The sequence below is a fragment of the Chelonoidis abingdonii genome, chromosome 7 (assembly GCF_003597395.2).
Source record: "Chelonoidis abingdonii isolate Lonesome George chromosome 7, CheloAbing_2.0, whole genome shotgun sequence".
Taxonomy (NCBI): Eukaryota; Metazoa; Chordata; order Testudines; family Testudinidae; genus Chelonoidis; species Chelonoidis abingdonii.
Genome location: NC_133775.1, coordinates 20,167,184 through 20,189,402, shown reverse-complemented (window position 1 = coordinate 20,189,402; position 22,219 = coordinate 20,167,184). Strand labels below are relative to the sequence as shown.

General features: G+C 41.6%; 1 protein-coding gene across 1 annotated transcript in view; it reads right to left on the bottom strand.

Annotated features, from left to right (window-relative positions):
• Window positions 1–22,219, bottom strand: part of SGIP1 (SH3GL interacting endocytic adaptor 1) — a 157,183-nt gene that overhangs the window by 87,339 nt on the left and 47,625 nt on the right. The window contains exons 2-7 of the mRNA XM_032771942.2: window positions 21,174–21,237; window positions 12,393–12,417; window positions 8,291–8,368; window positions 6,173–6,229; window positions 4,520–4,574; window positions 2,371–2,546 (exon numbers count right to left, since the gene is read on the bottom strand). Of these exons, the coding sequence (XP_032627833.1) occupies window positions 2,371–2,546; window positions 4,520–4,574; window positions 6,173–6,229; window positions 8,291–8,368; window positions 12,393–12,417; window positions 21,174–21,237 (455 nt within the window). The remainder of the gene's footprint in view (window positions 1–2,370; window positions 2,547–4,519; window positions 4,575–6,172; window positions 6,230–8,290; window positions 8,369–12,392; window positions 12,418–21,173; window positions 21,238–22,219) is intronic.

The following is a 22,219-nucleotide window of genomic DNA, read 5'->3' as shown; positions in this document are numbered from 1 at the left end:
TCGGTTTAATGGCCGATATACCGATTTAACGCTGTATCCGTTCACACGACGTCGTCATTAATATCGAGTTAAACGGCTCCTTAAATCGATTTCGGAACTCCTCCCAAACGAGAGGAGTAGCGCTAAATTCGATAGTGATAACTCGGATTAGGGTTCGTGTGGACGGAAATCGACGTTATTGGCCTCCGGGCGGTATCCCAGAGTGCAGCACTGACCGCTCTGGACAGCAATCTGAACTCGGATGCAGCGGGCAGGTAAACAGGAAAAGCCCCGCGAACTTTTGAATTACATTTCCTGCTTGCCCAGCGTGGAGCTCTGATCAGCACGGCTGGCGATGCAGTTTGAAATCGAAAAAGAGCTCCAGCATAGACCGTACGGGAGATACTAGGTCTGATCGCTGTATGGGGAGACAAATCTGTTGTATCCAGCTCCGTTACAGAACACGAAATGCCAAAGCGTTTGAATAAAAAACTCCAGGATACACAGCGCTGTGTGACAAGCGTAACGGGAAGCCAGAGACTCAAATGGACGCTCATGAAGGGAGGGAGGGGGTACTGAGGACTCCAGCTATCCCACAGTCCACAGCAGTCTCTGAAAATTATTTGCATTCTTGGCTGAGCTCCCAATGTCTGTAGGTTCAAACACAGTGTCTGGCGTGGTTCAGGGAACAGCTCCTCAGTTTATTTCCCCCCACCACCACGTGAAAAAAAAAAGGGAAAGATTGCTGTGCTATGGCGTTTGCTCAATGCACTCCGCGAAAAAGGCGCCAAAGGGTTGTCTGCTGCCTTCACAAAGGGAGGGGTGAGGCTGTACCCAGCACCACCCGGGGCAGTGTTTTCTGCCCCATCAGGCACTGTGCTCTCAACACGGAAGTGGGAACTATGGGATAGCTGAGGAACAGCTACCCACAGTGCACCGCTCCTGAAATCGATGGTAGCTTTGGACCATGGACGCAAACAATCGATTTCGGGATCCCACTGTGGACGCGCTAAACCGATTTTATTAGATCTGTTTTGTAATATCGGTTTAAGCTAATTCGAAATAATCGTGCAGTGTAGACGTACCCTTAGTGATGTTGCACTGGCCTAGAATAAGGGGGATGGGGAAGACTGCAGTTTTGGTTCATTTTCACTTTGAGTTTTTGGAGTGCATTCTCATCCCAAACTCAAAGCAAGATGCCAGACTTGCAAATCCATGCAATTTCAAAAACATTTAAAACTTTACCTATGGAGAGAAATCACAGAGCTTTGCACAGCTGAATAGATTGGGATAGCAAGTCAGATCTTGGCAAGCTTTGAAAAAGATACATGCTAATGGAATGAAACAGAGTAAGAGTTTAATTAAATATGGTCCTTCCTTTTAGAAATCTAGATTTATTTCTTCATTAAGGAATGTACATGTAACATTGTGTATCAGTGTTATTACAAAGATGCATAGATGTGATTGTGACCTGGAAAGTAACAGATCAAAACGAGAGGTCGTTCTGATGGATTTTTATGTACAGCAGAAAATGAAACAAAAATTAAAATTAAGACGCGAGGCTGAAAGGAGGAAGGTAAAAGCAGAGAAATACATGAGGCTTAATTCTGATCTTGCTTTTGCCATTTTTACATTTTGTAGCACCAACAACCTCAGTGGAGTTTCGTCTTATTGTTTTATTGCTATTACAGAACAATCTCAGTTAGTCAAGTGTCATGAGAGATACCGAGGGCCCAATTCTCCCACCCCTACCCATGCTGAGTAGTAATTTTTTTACATGAATTATCCATCCCATTGATTTCAGTAAGGTGACTCATTGTACGGAACTGCCCAATGTAAGACTGGTAGGATCAGGCCCTAATAAGTTTTGATATAGGAGGGAAATTTCCACATAATTAACAGATATGAGGGGAACGTGACCCTGTTTTGGATAATGGGGAGTTTCAGATAACTGGAGTTTGGATTGTCCAGATTCTACTGTAATACCAAATACTTATTTTTTAAAATAAGAAAAAAGTATACATGTTGGGTTTTGGTCATTTGGAGATGTGTGAAGCTCGCTAAAATAAAAGAGTACATAGAGAAGTTGTTATAAGAAGACTCTTCATAGGATTGTAACATATTTAGGAAACTTTATAATATTTTTGCACATTTTGAACTAAAAATATCTATTAAGAATCATGAGACTAAATCTCCCAGAACTATTTGTGGCTGCTGGGTGACTAAACTAAGAAATGGTGTCTAAACTAGACAAAGTGCAAAAAAATTGTATTTAACTATAAATCAGTTTGATGCTCAATTAACAGACTTGCTGAGTACTAATACAATTAACCAGGATAGGATGTTATTGTTCTCCCAACTGTGTAAAAGATTAAAACACAAGGCACTCACCACTGGAGATGGAGAAAGTGCAATGTTGCCTATTGAAGCTTTCAATTCATCTACAGTTGCTGCGCTCTTAAGAATGTCTTTAGCCTGCAAAGGCTTAATCTTAATGTTAAATTTCTTGTGTGACTCTTCTTCTTCTTCTGATTCGCTTGAGGAATAAAAGTGTTTTCCTTTGGTAGGTAGATCACAGTTAAAGAATTTTTTGTTCTGCTAAGAGGTAGGCTTTTTATACACAGTGGAGGCAAATGAGTACCCCCATCCCCATCTTTTCAAACTCCTAAACTCAAGTTTTCAAAAAGTGCCTTAGGCCCACGTTCTAAAATGACATAGGTGCTTAGAAGCCTAAATACCTCTGATTTTCCAGTAAGATTTAGGTTCCTAAGTCACTTTGGAAAATGGGATTTAGATGTTTTTGAAAATTTTACTCCAACTGTACACCAGCAAAAAAGGGGTAACAGAAGATACACATTTTTGCCAATCCTGTCACCACCATTCCATTTTGTCATATTTGTATATGATACACACACACACACGCGGATGTAAAGTACTGACTGCTCATAAAAGTAGGTAAAACTGCACTGTGGGATAGCATTAATTTACAAGTAGTCTTTTCTCACCAGTCAGCACTGTACCAGTTTACACTCTGTACACTGACACATAACCAGGAAGTTTCAGCGGCAACAGAGGAGGAAGTTATGAGCCTATTTTCCCACGGTCTACTTACTAAAGGCAGCTCATGGCACAGGCCAGATTGTTGTATGCAGTGTGGCTGCTTTGTATTGCACCATTGACACAGACTACCTGTAAAGTGAGCAAAGCCAGTAAGGGAGATCACCCCCATGCAAAGGGTGTAGCAGCACCAAATCTTATGCCACTAACTTTCCCTGCAACATGGATATGGTTGGAGGAAAGGGGACTTAGCCTTCACTGCACCGGTCATCAGCTGTGTGTTACAACCTGGAATAAGAGAGAATTCTTCAGTCTGTTCAAACAAAATGCAGAGGTCCTGGCCAGCAGGAGGAGGATGAAGGGATAGCACATGTGAGCTTTCAGCCTCCTTCTTTTGCACACCTCATACCTGTGCATTATAGTGGATGAGATGGGCCAGTGTGTATATATTGTTCTACATTTTGAGAATATCTAAAATGTTATGACTCCTCTGTACCAAGTAAATAAAATGTACAGCTATCTTAAGGGTTTTCTATGGTGCTTATCACACCCTAGACATATGTATTTTAAATAAAATATGTACCTACACTTTCACAGCCTCTTATACATACATCAGTGTAAATGGATGGTGATTTTCAGAAGGCAAATTCATTTGTGCTTAGATTTGCTTTTAGAAAAACAAGATGTCTCCTCTTGCTCCTGCTTACGTCCATTTAAATGGATGAAAGGAAGAGTGTCAACAATTAAACAGCTATTAGATCAGTATAAACAAGCTGGAGACTAAATACAGTACTTTTCACATTTCTATATTAAGTTCCATCAGAGAATCACAGCATGATTTATAAACACTCACTAGTTCGTTGGGAAGGAAAGTAGTAGAACCCTCATTTTACAGATGGAGAAACTAAAGAATAATTAGGTGACTTGCCAAAGTGAGTCTATGGCAGAGCTGAAAATAGGATTGAGAATCTAGAGATCTGGGTTCTGGCCATTCGATGATGATTCTTACTTTTCAAGACTCATAAATAAAACTAGAGGAGCTGAGCAAATGTTACAAGTCTCTCTTACAAGACCAACAGCGTTCTGCAGAGAGATGTAAACTGCTTCTTTCCTCCAATGAATGAACACACTGCTTCTGCAACCCTTCTAGTTTCTGCCAACCCAGAGAAAAGGGCTAGAAATCTGCTTCTACTCACTGTAAGGATTATTATCACATCTGTTTTAGTGGCATGCACTGAACATAATTATTTCTCAGTGCGCTTCCTATCCATTTACTCCTTTCTATTAATTTCTTATGAATAAAACAAGGCAATTAAAGTGCCTTCTGGTTAACTGTATCAGGCAATTTTCTACTGGGCTTCACTTTTAGCTGAGGAATAACAGTGTACAGAAAAATCAGAGGAAAATTTCAGTGACCACTCCATGAACCCATGATCATATTACTGTTTGCAAACTGAGATGCAAGGCAAACAATAAAGGATATAGCCTGGTTCTTCTGGTCTGATGCTGTATCCCTCTTCATCAAGCTCAGGTGAATTCTGGATGGGGTATAAACGAAGCAAAGTAATTAAGTTCTTGTTAAACATTTTATTAAAGCGCAGCTTATGCTAGTTCTTCTGCCAGGAGGATATGTCAAAGGAAACACCGGGCTGAGTGAGTGAGCTTTACCCAAAATTAGAAAAAAAATACCGCAAGCTGAAGAGAAGGCTTGTTTATAGGAGGCTTAACATGGCTGGAGCTGCACTTGCTAGTATCTATAAACTACCCTACCATGCCAAGGTAAATGATACTGCTGTTAAATCTGGCAGTGTCAATCAAGTCCACTGCACAGAGATGACCTGGCAAGTGTAAGGGTTTGGAGAGAAAAGAAAGGCAGGATTGTAGGAATTACACAGGACTTTAACAGTCTCGGTTGGGTGGATGCAGAAACTATTGCAACTATGGTCCACAGAATTAGGCAGGTTACAAATGCTGGGAAGAGAGATGGAAATAATGGAAGGCAGGCACCAAAAATAAGAAGCCATATAGTATAGAAACACAATCGTTCTAGGGAAGGACTTCTACTCTAGAACCCATACATTCCAGAATAGCATTTGACTTTGCAGGCCTTTGAGCCTATAGAATAGGCTATAGAATCAGACCCATAGGCAGTTAAGGCAGAAGTTATTAGTGCTGCATTTAACATAGTTTCAAACTGTTCACTTCATTGCAGGTAAATGTTCTCAATGTTCAATTGAAATTTATTTTTTTTCCAATTAAGCTTTGACATATTCCATATTGATGGTATAATTGGTCTCAAATAGACCTTTCCTTATTACTCAGAGTAATTGGTACTTAATGGGTAATTTGAGCTCCCCAGTATCTGGACAATTTTACACAATCTAATTAACATGCGGATATAAAACATATTTCAGAGCAAGGTTAGGTTTCAACTGCACATTTGTAGGGTGATGAAATAGCTGAATTCATTTTTTTCTCCACAGTGATGGAGTGAATCTTACTGTTGAACTACATCACTTAAAGAGGCGTACTCAGCATGAAAAAAATGGGTTAGTTCCCTCATATCAATTTTTGTGGTTTTACAATTATATTTTCCTATTTTTATTGCAGGTTTTTCTCTCTCTCCTGTTGGTGCAGAATACACGAACAACAGGGGAAACTACCTATAGTTAAATCAACTGCACATGAAACATTGTCAAATTCACGTCAAACAAAAAAAACCTGGAGATAATATTGTTTTGATGAATCACTCCCAGTTCCAGTAATCTTAGGTGTAACTCATAACAACAGGCAAAAATTTTCTGCCGTGCAACGTGACAGTCACCCCCACTTGCTCTAGTAATAGTCGTTTCCACATAACGAAGTGGGTGGAAAGGAAAACTTGAGTCTTTTGCCTGAAATACATGGTAACATTTGAACCAGGTTGGAGTTGTGAATACTCCAGGATGTGATTTTCATTCTGAAGTGGAGAGAGTGAAATGAAGATGCTGCCAATGAAGCAAACACACTTGGATCAGTGAAAATGATTATGTCTACAAGAGTGAGATAATCCTGCAGCATATGAAGGTATATGAATTCCCCATCACATAACACCGACATCTATTAAATGGGGGAAGGAGATCATCCACATACTTACGTATCTTTCCCAGTCAATCTCTGCATAAAATCCATTTGGAGCTCCATTACTTTTCTTCTGTAATACATTTGAGATCAAATTTACAAATTTTAAATTGAAAAGCTAAGAATCACACAATGTCTATCTGCAGCAAACTACTGAAATCTGTCACAGAATGGCCAGACTAGCAACTCTCTAAAGAAACTGGTCAGTACGGTTAGATGATCGTGATATCCCTATATAACAAACAGCTATTTCATACAAATGATACAAATTTTAAGATAATGTAAAAGATTGATTTTTGGTAACAAATAGGGCGATTCAAAATCCACAGCCCAGCAAATAAATGATACTTTGCATTTCTGTAGAATCTTCCACATGTCTATTTCAGTGCACTTTATAAACAACCATTAATTGAAATCCACAACACTCCTGTGAGGAAGAGAAGTAAAATTATTAATTCACTGTGCTGAGACACTTCAGCACATTTATAGTGTTATAGGTTCATCACCACGAAGTATTGGACAGATATCCACAACACCTTCACTTATTGAGTATACATAGCTTTCTTTGGATTATAACAGCAGTAGTTGTGGGGGTACATATACGTATGTGAATGTGTAGAAAGCCTTGTCAAAAGTAATGTTTCATTTATACAATGAGCCTCCTTGCTTAGTCATCATCCACTGCGTTAGTCTTTTCTGGAAAAAAATCATGATATACCAACAGGTATTATTGGTTTCTGCAGAAGGTAACATTGCTTTCTTATAAGCAGTAAACTGTATTCATTGCAGAAATGGTGCTACATCGTACAGCAAAAGTGACTAATTTTCCATCTGGGGTGTGTGCTGGAAGTCTAAAGAGGCTCAGATTGATCTAGGGTCAAACTCTGCTATTATTTACCACACACCCCCGCCACAAGCCCCACCCAGGGCAAAACCAAAAACTGATAGCTGGGCAGAGTTCTGTCCTTAACTTGAGAACGTGTACTCTCAATGTAAATTTTAATTGCAAAGTTATAAAACATTTACCCAAAGGAGTTTATAAAAAAAACCCTAATGCACCTTTCCACAGAGCGGCATAGATGAAGACCACTATAATGTTCAGACAGGAATTGCGCTGCATTTCTGATGTCACTATGGTTAGGTTCATCTTACAGCAAAGTCAACTGTCTCTTTGCCACATAATAAAAAATGCCAAAGAAGTCTCTACAATTAAAATGTACTGTACGTGCAGCAAACCAATCTCTTTTCCAATCAACATGCTGTTTACCAGTCTGAGAGATGTCAAACTAAGCACACTTATTCATGCTAAACATGTCAGGCCACACTTAAGGCACTAAATATGTTTAAACAATCCTCTGATTTAGATACTTAATATAGGCCCAGTTTTCAGACTTGGGCAACTAAATTAGACAGCACCCAGAATGAAACTGGGTTAACAGTAGCACCGGGGCACTCACATACCCACATTTCAAGGCCCAATCCAACTTCAACTAAAATCAATAGGAGTCTCTCCACCGATTTGAGTGGAAGTTGGATCAGGCCACAAAGCACCTAGGGGCTTGTCTCCATGAACATTTAGTTCGCAGCAAGCTGGTGTGTGACGCTACCCTGAACTAGCATCCCGCAAACCAGCTGTCTGTGTGGACCCTGCTGATGCACATTAACAGTTCTCTAATGCCTTTGATGCTAACCCTCTTTGAAACAGGACTAATCAAAGCACATTAATAAACTATTAACGTGTCCAGAGGATCCTCGTCCATAGTTAGTCCACGGCAGGCCAGTGTGGGGTAGAGTCACACCCCAACTTGGTGCCTACTGTTCATGTAGACAAGCCCTAAGTCTTTCTGGTTTTATATCATGCTCATCACTGTAGTATCAAAGCACCTAAACGCAGAACTGAGTACCTTATTTTAGAGGCCGAGTAAAAACGGCGCTTTGAATGTGCTCTGCATGGTTGTTAATCTTTACATTTTTAGTAGTAAATTTGTATTTATAGCTAACATATCAGAATTCTCTCACTATATGGGAGTCTGAAAGGTATTTTTCCTAATTTGTTCAACAATTTTTAAAACATTTTGTTACTCACTGTTTTTATTACCCTTTGGAAGCTTTAAACTGAAATCTGTTTCCTTACCGAAATTTTTTTTCCTCCTTCACGTGCACACTCTGGTTTGTTATTGAAGGGTGGCTCATGAGGATGAGGGCTGGGAAGCTGGAATGGATTTTGGTTTTGTAGAAAAAGTGTTAAAGTATTGGGAGGGTTTTAAACACACAAAGAATGACATGGAGTTAGCAAACATACTATACAGTTTAAAAAAGAAGGTTGGCCAAATTTGGCTCCTTTAAATGTAAAGGAAACATTGGGACTTATACCAGGGCTCTATTCACCAGACAATAGGCTTGGTGGATATTGGGCTACAGAGGTTTTATGATATTTTATATCTCAAGGATGCATCAGATCCTATTCCTGGTTCAGCAAATGATTAAAGGGCCTGATCCCACAGGATTAGGCCCTAAATCTGTAAAATGGGCAGGAAGAACCAGGTAGCGTATCAGAAGTTCACACTTTTTGTAATGTGTACTCTTTCTTAAACATCCCTTCTTGACTGTCTCATGGACATCTCCGCTCTACTTGATCCACAGACCATCTTCCCTCCCATTTACAATCACCATATCACTCCTGTGGAAACTACAGCAGTTGTTTGCATGGAAAGGTAATATTAGGAAGAGATTTACTACATTTTGTCTATCTATTAATGCATGTTAGCAGCTGAAAATGGGGAAGGAGATGTCAGCACCATCTGACCACCAACTGTCCACGGACCACAACTTGAGAACTTCTGCTCTATAAAAAAAGATCAGCACTTGTCAACAACTGATACAGTCAGAATGGTTGGGATTCTGTAGTTTGGGATTTCAAGACCATACCGTGAAGACAGCATACTGACGGAGGTTACACCAAGGGTTAGATTCACAACAGGACTTACGAGAATAACTGTCACTTTAGGTGCCTAAGTTGCAGCATCAGGTCTCACTGGGATTCACAATACCCCCACTCAGCTTCTATCAAACTCTGCAGCCTCCTAAACTTGCACAGTGCTTAAGTTTACACAGTAAAAATTTCCCTAGGTGCTAGTGTTGCCACGTTTCTGATTTTCGAATAGAACACTCAGTCAAAAAGAGACCGGGCCATTAAAAGTCTGGTTGGTGGTGCAGGCAGGCTCCTCACCTGGATCTGCGCAACTCCCGGGAAGTGGCATATGTCCCTTCTGCTCAGGGGGTGGCCATGGGGGCTCTGCATGCTGCCCCTGCCCCAAGCACCAGCTCCGCAGCTCTCATTGGCCAGGAACTGCACAGCCCCTTTGGCCACCTCTCCACCCTAGGAGCTGAAGAGACATGCCGACTGCTTCCTAGGAGCCGTCTGAGGTAAATGCCACCTGGAGCCTGGACCACTCCCTCCTCCCACACACTAACTCCCCTGCCCCAGCCCTGAGCTCCGTCCCACACTCCAAACCCCACATCCCCAGCCCCACCCCAGAACCTGAACCCCAGTCACAGCCCTCACCCACCACACACACTCCAAACCCCTCTGCCCCAGTCCAGAGCTCCCTCCTACACCCCAAACCCCTCGCCCTGGAGCCCACACCTGCAGTTGGAGCCCGCAACCCAACCCCCTGTCCCAGCCCAGTGAAAATGAGCAAGTGACGGAGTGAGTGGGGGAGGGCTGAGAGGAAGGGGAGGAGTCTCAGGGTAAGGGCGGTGTTTTCTCAATTAGAAAGTTGGCAGCCCTACTAGGTGCCTATGCTTCTGCCGCTGCACATGTACTCTCTGCACATGTACTCTCAATGTGATGCACAAACTAGGGGAAGATAGGCGTTCCTTTGCCTAACTCACTTGCAGGACCCAATCCACTAGGAGTGTTCAGAGACTGCTTATCAGAGAGCTCATGCAAAATGGCTGGGGGCACGGAAAGTGAGAGAAGGCGGCCCTGGCTCATAACTTTTAGCTCAATCATTAGTTTACAAACCTGCAGAGCCTGATTAGGGGTTTGTGGGGCCCTGGGCCAGAGCAAGTGGGTGGCCCCTCCTCAGCCCTTTTGCCTGCAATCCCCCCGGGTCCCTCCCCAGCACTCCTGCTGGGGAAATGGGGTCAGGATGTGGGGGTTTGCCCGGCCCCACCCCTCAGCCCGACACTCCTGTTAGGGAGTGAGTGCCTGTAATACTAGATCTAATGACAACATTTGCTACTTCTGCTACTCGTTAGCATCAACAACAAAAAAGCCATGATGTGGTCTGACAAGCTACCCACAACTTTGGCACCCAATCTTGCTACCACTGAAATCAATAGTAGTTTTGCCATTGATTTCAGAAGGACTTTTAATCTATTAAGTCAGGGGGGGCCAACCTGAGCCTGAGAAGGAGCCAGAATTTACCAATGTACATTGCCAAAGAGCCACAGTAATACGTCAGCAGCCTCCCATCAGTTCCCCCTTGCTCCCAACCACCTCCCGCCCACTGACAGCCCCATCCATCAGCGCCTCCCCAGCCCTCCCAGCACCTCCTGATCAGCTGTTTCATGGTGTGCACGAGGCTCAGAGGGGGTAGGGAAGGAGCAAGGGCATAGCAGGCTCAGGGGAAGAGGTAGAATGGGGGCAGAGCCAGGGGTCGAGCAGTGAGTTGGTGCCTATACTAGGAGCTGCATATTAACTTCTGAAGAGCCTCATGTGGCTCCAGAGCCACAGGTTGGCCACCCCTGTATTAAGTTAACTCTTCATTCTTCGACTCCCTATATCGGGGGCATCCACCTTACACTTTTTTCTTGCTTCAAGAAGCACAGCGTGGTTATGTCTGTCTACATGACAACGATGAACAGACTTCCCCCACATATCACTATCTCTGGGTAAGTACGTCCCATTTACAGGAGGCCTCAGAAACTGCAGAGGGAGAAAAGGAAAGTTGCACTGCATTTGAAAGACAAGGAGCACTGCACACAGAGAAGAGATAAGGCAAATCCCTGACTGCAGTTGATATAGAAGAGAGAGAAGAAACAGTCTGAGAGCAGCAGAACAGAAAGCAGAGGACAGGAGGAAGCAGAAAGAAAAGTAAAGGAAAAGGAGCAGAAGAGGAGAAACAGAGGTTGAAGACTATGGAAGACAGATTTGTACATTCCACAGTTTCATGTAATCTGGAAAGCTTTATTTTTTCCCCTTTCTTTCTGATGAATAGAGCCTTGATTGAAGTGTCACCCAAAGTTTAATATTCTGAACTTCATTTCTTGACATTTCTTAACAATTAATGACAAAGGGCTCTATGAGTGCAGTGTTATCACGAAGCTAAGGATCTTGGGTCAGATGCCAAACACTCAAAGCGGTAATTAGGCCATCCGATTTTTGTGTGATTTTACGGGAGACACACATGATATTTTTAATGACTGGTTTAGTTTCCACTCCAGAGCTCTGAGTAGGATGCAGAGCAACTACAAACTGTTTCCCAGCTGCACCAGTTTTCCTTCTGAATATGTTCCTAATTTTTATTTTAGGCATGAGCTTTTTAAACCTGAGTACAAAATCTCTTAAAAAAAAAAAAAAAAAACAACTTACAGTAAAATTGATGTCTGAACCCAACATACTTCTTTGCAAAGTGGAAATTTAGGAATCAAGACCCTTCTGAAGTCCAGTTTTAGTAGGGACATTCATTCCTAAAACCATAAGTTAAAGCAGCCGCAATTGTAAAGTAACAACTCTCCTATTTTCAATTTAATATAGAAAATAAAAATTGCACAGAAAATAATCAAATTTGTCACATTTCTCTTAATAACCTTTCAGATTATTAATCCTTTGTGCAGAAAATGCTGTACAACACAACATTTTTCCATAAAAAGTAAAACATTTATAATAAAAAAGCAGCTTTCAAATGCTTGTTTTTATTTAACATTACCTTTGAACTATTTTTATACAGGATTTATAAAGTGGCTGTATGTACAGCACAGATGATTTTGGCACTGCATCCATATTGGCTGCTTATTTTTTGACAAAAACAATCTTCCCAGACTGAATTCCTCTGATTTAAACAAACAGCTATCTTGTAAAGAGAATTTTTAATGTATTTACTACATTAAATGAAAATAGAGAGAAAATGTACGACTTCCTTATGCTGATTTGCAGAGGGCAATGCTTTTAGACAGACACAGACTGAATGCCATTAAGAATAATTTTATAAGAAGAGTTCAGTACTTACAATTCCATCCCTGTCTGGTGATCCTCTGCAACAAAAAGAAAATGCATATCAGTCAAAAAATAGTCTAATGCAGCTTTTACTGTTTAACCTTTGGGAACAATTTCTCAGCTAATTCACATGAGCTGTGGTTTTTATGGTCAGCTGCTGTCACCCACCTTCCAATTGATAAGAACCACATGACTGCTGTGGTAACAACGTTTTCATAGGTCTTAATATCTCTTTCATGGGATTTGTACACCGTACCCTTCTTATGGAGAAATGTGGGCTTCTGTTTTCAGTGTTTGTTCTTTACATTCACATTCTGATATTCCTTTCTCCCAAACCTTACTAGAGACGTGTTGCATGTTCTTTTAGAAGACACAATAGAAATAGATATACATTGACAATTTAGGGCCCAAGCCAGCAAATACTTTCTACTGAACATAGTCCTTTCTTTGAGAGTAGTAACTGCACTGAAGTCAGCAGGACCAGTTATCATATTAAGGACTGTGCTTAGTTGCATTTGCAGAACTGGGCCTTAACCTACAGCAAACATGGAACAGCTACAGACAGTCATGTTTATTTAGCATTATATAAATATGATCAAGTGTTGAGTGAAAAAGATAAAAGTAATTATTAAATCCAGCCCCCGCTCTTCCCTCTCCCACCCCCCTCCCACTTCCTTCTGTCTCATCTAGTGCTATAGATGTTCCAAAGACTGACAGACAAGACTTCTGACATTGTAGAAAATCTACAGGCAGCTACTGCCAACTCAAGGATAATTAAACACATCAATGTCCTTCACAGAACTACTCAATAATTATTATGTATTTGCCTTTTCTTATTCTCTGATTTAATATTTAAATCTTGCTCATTACACAAGGTTCCCAAGTATTCTTCTAAAGCAGCAAATGTAATATAAGATTCCATATTTCACGTGTTCCTTAAGCTTAGTGATTTTGGTTTTGGATAGGGAATATTTAGATTCCCTAGAACTGCATGTTTGAATCCCTGCAGAGATAATTCTTTCTCCTTCAGAGGTATTAGTGGACTGCATATTGTGTGCTTGTGCCCAGGTTACCAAACAATCCAGATCTGTCTGTATCGGTGACCTGGCCTCTTCATTATTTACCATTCCAACTTCTGTGTCAACTGCAAACTTTATCAGTCATGATTTTAGGTTTTCTTCCAAGTCACTGATAAAAATGTTAAATAATGTAAGGCCAAGAACCAATCCCTGCACGACTTCACTAGAAACACACACATTTGATAATGAGTCCCCGCTTACAATTAAAACAAATGTGACTTTCAAATTAGCTTAGGATGATGAACACTGTGCACATCAATATCAGACAAGTAGCTTATTTTATCAACTAAGTAAGTAACTTTAGAGTTTTTTCCTGGTCTCAGAATTCCCTCTAATTCCATTTCCCTTCACTCACTCAAGCAAATGTTCCCATCTCCTTAGGCTTTTCATATGCTCTCTTGATCTGTGCTTGTTTCCAAAGTTCGCTGACCTGATGACCTCAAAGGCACCCCATTGGATTCCTGGCTCTGCGACCATCTGAATCCAGATGCATTCTCTTCTTTAGCTTAAAACTCTTGAATGTGGAGGTTTTGCAAATTCCTCTGGATTACATCTGTGCTATTTCAGAACTCCTGTTCTCCAGGAATTAACTTGTCCCATTAATATTGATTCTGGACCTCTATGTAAGCTCGTTGTGCATTAGTATCTTTGTTGGATGCTAAGACAGATATGGCAATTTCCTGCAGTATCCTTGAAAACCCTTATTGCATAAAACAAATATAATTGTGGGTCAGGATTGTATGTAACCTCTCGTGGGGGAGGAAGAGATGAGACCAATGAAAAAACTGGAAGTTCAAAACACTATACTGAAAATGTGCCAGACAAGTATAGACTTTTGGGACAATAAGCCTTAAGTGGATTTCCTGGGGAATCCCTGGGAGAGGTTAATGAAAGTTACCTAACTATGGATTATGCAAAAACCCAGCCTGTTGACGCTATGCTCCGAGGAGAGGCTTTTTGCCTGCTGGTAACCCAATGAGCCTAATCTGTAAAAAGAAATGGCTGTTCTTCCCAGCCTTTGTTCTGGTTCTGGATCTAAGACAGATATGAACTTGTAATTATGGGGAAAAATCCAATGGTTGTTTTTGAAGGACTGAAAACTACGAGAGATTGGGGTGACCTCTGCTAAGCTTTTTAGCAGGCATGTAGGATCTTTTATTGTTTTAATGTATTTTCTCTGTAATGTTTTTACCTTAAAAATAAATGTGCTGTCTGGTAACTTACAACTGCAGGCAACAGAATTTCAGAGAAAGCAAAGCACGGGCACCATTCTGTTTAGTGCACTCCAGGGAGCTGTGTAGCCTTAAAACAACTGGTGAGGGGGGAATGAGGCCTGGGTCTGCCCCCAAGAGAGGTGATGGCCGGGAGCTGGAAATCTGTAAGTAGGTGCCATTCAGGGACCATGGAGGGGAAAAACACAAATGCAATTATCCTGAAACTGTGACAGCTGCATCGTGTCTGATCGCCAACATGCCAATATGTCTTCTTGGGATGTGGCTATGGTAAGAGAATCAGTGCTGTTGCTGCAGCTTCTTCCAATGGACAATTCCTATATGTTCTTCCAAATGAACATCTCTTCCTGCCTAATGTAGCCAATTATTTTAGTGTATTATTTATTTATTGTGTGATGTTATGATTAATACATTATATTACATATATTTATTATATGTTAATTAGAGTTAATTTGAAGGATTATAAAAGTATAAGATTGATCATTATTTAGAAGAACCAAGGAGTAGATATAAGTAAGACAAGCTGAAATGCAAAAACCTGTAGGTTGAGGCCTGCAAGACTTTAGCTTAGATATTTTAGGCCTTGGAGACAAGAAATGATGGCATAAGTGACCAGGAAATAACCCAATGCTCTAGGATTATGGACAAATGGTAAGACTGCAAACAATTACCAAGGGCGGCTCTATGTATGCCCCAAGCATGGCAGTCAGGCGGCTTTCGGTGGTGTGCCTGCGGGAGGTCCACCGGTGCTGCGCCATCAGCGTACCCGCTACCGAAGCCATGGGACTGGCAGACCTCCCGCAGGCGCGGCGCTGAAAGCTGCCTGCCTGCCGCCATAAGAATGACCGGCAGACCGCCCCAGGCACGTGCTTGCTGCGCTGGTGCCTGGAGCCGCCCCTGACAGTTACCCAGATTAATATTAGATCGTAAAAGTACTGTAAAGGCCCATCTGTCTCTGACATGTATCTTAACCACAGAATACAGGTTGTGTGTCAGTGCTAATGAGAATAAAGGGAACTTACACAGTCTATAGAAAACTGGGGTCCCTTACGTTTCCAGGGGACACAAACCAATAAGAGGGTTGGCACTTTCATGGACATGCGCAGAATGTAGGTATACACTGAATCACATTAGAAAAAGGGGATGCCCAGAACAGGAAAACTGAGCTCCCTCTGAGACACTCCAGTAGGAACCATCCCTCTACTGATGATCAAGCCACGAGAGACCCATCAGACCCTAACACTGTTGTTAGGGATGTGTGTATAACTATATTTGAAGTGCATAGGTCTGTACAGAATTTCTATATGCTTGGATGATCATAACTTTAATAAAACTTGTAAAACAATCTAGACCTTGTACTTGTGAATGTATGTGTGGTCACTACTTTGAGTCTTTATGACAGACTAACTCTGAAGCAAGTAGCAGAGGTGACTTTCACTCTGTTAAGCTTGAAACTATAGCCGCCAGAGCTGAACCCACTACCACATTACAAAATTCTTTTTAAACAAAAGAATAGGCTACACTAATAGCAGCATTCAATGTCAATACAGCCAATAGATTCCTGTCTCCCTTCTGTCCTCAGCTTAAAATATTGCAATCAGTTCAGTTTCCTCTCCTCTCCGCAATTCTACTTTATTGAGTTTGTCCCTTTTTATGGCTTCATTCCCTTTTGGAAACTTTGGAGTTGATTGACATCTCCACTTTCCTCCTTATTTGAGCATATGCAGCCAAGGTCAAGCCACCTGCTCTTTGTCCCCAGTGCACTGTTACCTGTGCTGTTGCAGACTGAGCTAACTATCCCTTCACAATCCACAGTTATATTTAAGAAATGTTGACAAGATTCTTTTATAATAAATCTAGCTATAAATATACATTTCATTCCATTAATTCTTGATTATAATTACAGAAAAAACAAGCATGATAAAGCAAATTGGATTACTAAAGCACTGCTGAACTTAGTTATACTAAAGTCGCCTATTTTGAGTTGTCATCTTCATCCAAGTTTTCACTGACGTTGCTTGCTCAAGCCCATGGGTGATATGTTTTCAAAGCAGTTACAGACATAATTAGAATCTTCCGAGCCTCTTCAGCTGGAGACACTCAACCTGTTATTTAATGTCTATAAGGAATACTTGATCTCACTACTGACTCTCTCACTGTTGTAATTTTTTTACTCAGGAGCTCAGACACTATGGTGATGGGCACCAATGTCAGACTCTAGCTAACTAGATTGATTTTGGGTTTTCAGATATGATAGTCCATATTAGTAAATATATGACTAAGTACAGGAGGCCTGTTACTGACTCTATAGCAGGGGTCGGCAACCTGCGGCACGCGTGCCAAACATGGCATGCGAGCCGATTTTGAGCGGCACGCAGCAGCCTGCTGTAGTCCTTGCCCTCAGCCCCCCCGCCCACCGCTCTCCCCTGCGTGGCCAGGAGGCAGAAGCTTGGTTCTGCGACAACCTAGCTTCCCTGTCCCCCACTTCTTCCCCCAGAGTGGTTCTTTCCTGCCCCGCCCGCTCTCCTTCCCTGGGCCAATCAGCTGATGGCCCTAGCGAGGCGGAGGGGGGAAGAGCAACAGCGTGCAGGCAGTTCCCTAGAGGGGACAGAGAGAGGTAGGGACGGAGCCTTGGTAAAGGGGGGAAACAGGGCATATCCCTTCTAGCACCCTGCCATGAGCCGCTCAGGGCAGGGGGCTGGGTGCACCCCTACGAGCGGAGCACCCTAGATCTCTGCCCTGACCCCACACACACACACTCAGCTTTCTGCTCTGCAGCCTCCACACTCCCCAGCCCTCTGCCCTGAACCCCCCCACCCCAGCACACACAGCCCTCCGCCCTGCACCTCCCACATCCTCCAGCCCTCTGCCCTGACCCTTGACCCCCCCCACACACAGCCAGCCCTCAGCCCTGAACCCCCCCCACACACACACCCAGCCTTCTGCCCTGACCCTTGACCCTCCCCACCTCAGCCTTCTGCCCTGACCCCTGAAACCCACCCCCCAGGTCTGGGGTCCCAGCCGCAGGCCCTGCTCAGCCTGCTGCTGGTCTAGGTGAACAGAACTTCAGGCTGGCAGGGAGCTGAGCAGGCTGGCAGCGTGAGATCAGCATTTTAATTTAAATTTTAAATGATGCTTCTTAAACATTTTGAAAACTTTATTTACTTTACATACAATAGTTTAGTTATATAATATAGACATAGAAAGAGACCTTCTAAAAATGTTAAAATGTATCACCAGCACGCGAAACCTTAAATTAGAGTGAATAAGTTAAGACTTGGCACACCACTTCTTAAAGGTTGCCGACCCCTGCATTAGCATAATTACTGCTTAGGGTTGCCATTGTTTCCATCCTACTAACTTCTATGCTATGGCACCCTCATCCTCCTCCCCACCCCACAAAAGGAAAAAAAAATCACCCCGCCCACCCCATCAAAGCAGGAACATAAGCCACCTCCGTAGCTTGCTAATTAAAGTGTTTTCGCTAATATAGTCTCTCCTACCAGCTTATCATCAAAAACATCCTCTTCAGGATTAATTATCTTAAGTCTTTCATCAGCATTCCTACAGCCTCTATAAAAATACATCTTTTGAAATTAATTGCTCAAATTATGTTGTGCAACTGGTTAGATACAATGTAGTAACTAGATGTTGGTTTCATTGATTTTCTTTAAGCAAAAAATATTTATGGTCTTTGTTTCCTGTATCTTTATGATAAATTATAAATGAAACTACATATGACCTATGTGGGTGTCTTTGTAGTTGGGCTGGCTGAAAAATAGGCATTTAAGTATGCATCTCATGTTCTCTTACTAAATCACTCCAAGTTTTGTTTTGTTTTTTAGGTTCTCTGTGTTTTTAAAACCACCCCTCTACCATTTTTCATATGCTTTTCTTATTTCTGACTCCAATCCACTTTTTATTCACTGCCTTTTCCTTTTATTTCTGTTCTACCCATCCCAGCCCACCTCTACCACCTCATGGCTATTTGCTTTTTTCCCAGTTCTTTAGTTTTATCTGTCTGTTCCCTTCCCCTTCTCACTATTGTCATTTACCTCTCCATCTCTTTGCCTTCATCCCATTTCTTCTCGACTTGCCTCACCTTTAGAGCGACCAGACAGCAAGTGTAAAAAATCAGGACAGGGGGTGGTGGGTAATAGGTGCCTATATAAGAACCCTCCCCCCTCCCAAAATTGAAACTGTCCCTATAAAATTGGGACATCTGGTCACCCTGCTCACCTGCCTCATAGCTGTTATTTGAGACAGTTCAGGGGCTCACATGCTGTTCCCTAGTCAATTTCAATGAGTTTAAGTAGTTGTTTGAGTCTGTGGTATCTGTTGCTAAGCAACATTCAAAATTTGCAATATAACAGTGTTTCCATTTTGCTGATGCAATAGCCCAATTTTCTTTTATTTATTTATTTTTAATACAGGCCTTTTTGCTCTGCGTGAAGCACAGATTTCCAGGGATTAACGGCTTGCACAGGTATTTTCAGGTTACTCATGAAGATGTACGGGAACTTCACCTCCTCTTTTTGAAGGCAGAAGAGGACATTGCATGTGGCATCAAAACGTAATTGGAAACAACATATTTATTATTCTCCACTTTGCCTATGGCAGCAAAATCCTACAACTAGCCCCATTTCAATGTGCATCTCAGTAACACAGCAACATCAAGCAGAAGTGGAGAACTGGCAAACGCAGAAGCAGCACAAAGCACTTTAACTACCTATAGGGGCTAGATTCTGTCAGCTGTCTTCTGGAAAGACTGCTCAAAGGGCTACACCGGGACGCTAATTATCCACAACCTCCCTTTCATCAAAGAGAAGGGAAGCTGGTCAGCACCACCTAAAGAGATGACAGTGACTAAAAAGGGGACATAGCTAGAGTAGCTGGGGATGCATTGAATCAGTGCATCTGCTGGGCAGATTTCAGCAACAGGTTTCCCATGGCGCCTCAAGTGCAGATTAAAATGGTCCTCACTAGGTGGCAGTCAGAGGGAGGATGTTGTAATCAAAAGCACAATCTGTCCAGGAAATGTTGGATATGTTCACAGTGTTCCAGTGATGGTCACATCAGTATTAGATAATTTAGCAACCAAATGATTGTGGTATTCGTGTTGCCACCCATCCAGGTTTTCCCAGGATCATCCCTTTGAGTGACAGTCCTGGGAAGTCTGTAAGGATGTTCAGTTCACATGGCCAGCTGTCCAATTTTATGGGCTCAGGAATATCCCAGATGTTCCTTATTTTTTGTACCTCAGAGGTAGCAACCTTATGTGGCACATTTTATTTGGGCAAAAAGATATGGATTTCTCCGTTGTCAAAAGCTAAGCACATCTGAAAAGCCTTAATTCCCTACCCCCACCCACCCACGCTTTCTTCCATAAGTGTATCACTCCTCCAGAGGTTGCTGTACGCTCAATTGTACAGCAGGTGACATTTTCTGTAGTCTTCTGTTGCTCTTTTATTTATGATTCTAGTTGAACAATGTATGTTTTCAGTTATAACTTTTCCAAAATATACTTATTATAATGGTATATCCCTTACCAAAGAACCCTACAGCATGTTGCAGCATTAGGACAAAATCGTATACTTGAAAGGGAGTACATTAAAATATATGCCACTTCCCCTAAGTGACTTCAGAAATTGAATGTTTTCCATGAAAACAGTACTTAGAACAAGCCAGCTTAAAAGTGAGAACCCTTAAGAACTGCTAATCCTATTATGCATGATCATCATCTACTCCCAGCAATGAAACATCACCTTGATTCTCTCCCTGAGCGATAACTACTTCTGAAAGCACATAAACACAAAGCCAGTTGAGTATTTTCCTACTCCAAGGACTGGCCTTGACCTGTTAAAACAGCATATTTAAATGGATGGTGCATCTAAAGAGGATTCTGAGCAGACCACATGCAAGTTGGTAGTTTAGACAAAGACACTCACAGCAGTAATATTCCTCTAATTTGTACACCATCACTGCCACTATTTGGAAACGTGCATGAAACTAAATTGTCCCTACAACATTAGATGGAAACAAGCATCACATTCATTTGGCTACTAGATTAACATGAACATAGGACGTAGGATTAGAATGGATCTCCTGGTTCCTTGAGTCTCTTGCTACTGCAGGCAATCCTGCCACATAATCCTTGTTCATGAATTTGTCCAGGTCCACCTTCAAGTAAGTTAGGTTGCTTTACCCCACTATTCCTAGTGAAAAGCTGTTCTGGAATCTCAAACCTTCTTCTGGATTTCCAGCCTAAATTTATTCATGGCCAGATTATACCCATTTGTTCTGGTGCCAACATTGTCCTTTAGCTAAGGGAAATATTTTAAAATGTATTGTTGAGTATTGCACTGCCAGTTTTGAATAGTAATGTATACAACATATGACAATTGTATATAGCACTTATACAATGTCCTAGTATAAACATTTCAGTCATTCACAAATACATTAAGTTGTATTGCACAGACTTACGTGGAATCAGTGTCCTTTTCCTTCTTCCGTATTCCAAAGGCCTTCCTTGTACGCTTTTTCAATCCTGTGAACAAAATGAAGATGACTCAGAGGGAGCTATTAATATCATCCTGAAATAAATAATGCTAAAATAAAGGTCACATGCTCCATTAGCAGCTGTAATTAAAACAGATAGGGTTTTATAGCTAATACATACTCTCATACCTTTTACCAGTTCATCTAAAAATATCTATTACTTTATTCCATATTTATTGAACATCACATGTCACTCAGCAATTATGGTCAATAGTTTTAATCATCATATTAATTTTTGGTATTAAGACAGGCAATTTCAATAAAAAAATGCAGTACACCAAGACAGATTATTAGACCACTGAAATACATTTTAATGAGTAAAATGCTCAAACTAGCTTACAAACTAGCTTGTATCAGAACTTCAGAAGAGTACACAATACTTCTACCAACATCATGCTCTTCATATATCCGTAGTAACATTTTATAAGGGGGGGGGAGGAAGGTGGGTCTGCTATTTTTTTTAAGCCACATGGAAGCAAAAACATCCATGCACAATTACCATTTCAGCCTTGCCAATAGATCAATATACTATACATCATTCTGTATGATCAGTGCTTAATTTGTAATGATAGAGATGCCGGGGCTCAAGTAATTTTTTTTACTTTCATAACTGATGCAGGAAGCCCAGAGGTGCCAGGGCTATGAACTGCCAAACCTAGAGGTGTCGGGGCTCAGCCCTGGCACAAATTAAGCACAGTAGATACTTGTATTGTAAGTATTATAGAATGTAAATTAGCCATCAAAGAAAACAACCAAAAAACCAAGTTTGTGTATCCAACCTGCCACATTGTATGAAGGATGCTTTAGGTAGGGAGTAATTTCGACCCTCTTGTACTCAGACTTCTGTTGCTACAAAGATACCCTTCATTCTGCCCCTAGACACAAAGTGCTCCTTCACCTTTCTCCTTGAATATTCCCTGATGGAATATCTACAAAGCAGTGCCTGGGCAATCTGCTCAGCTTGCTGGGAA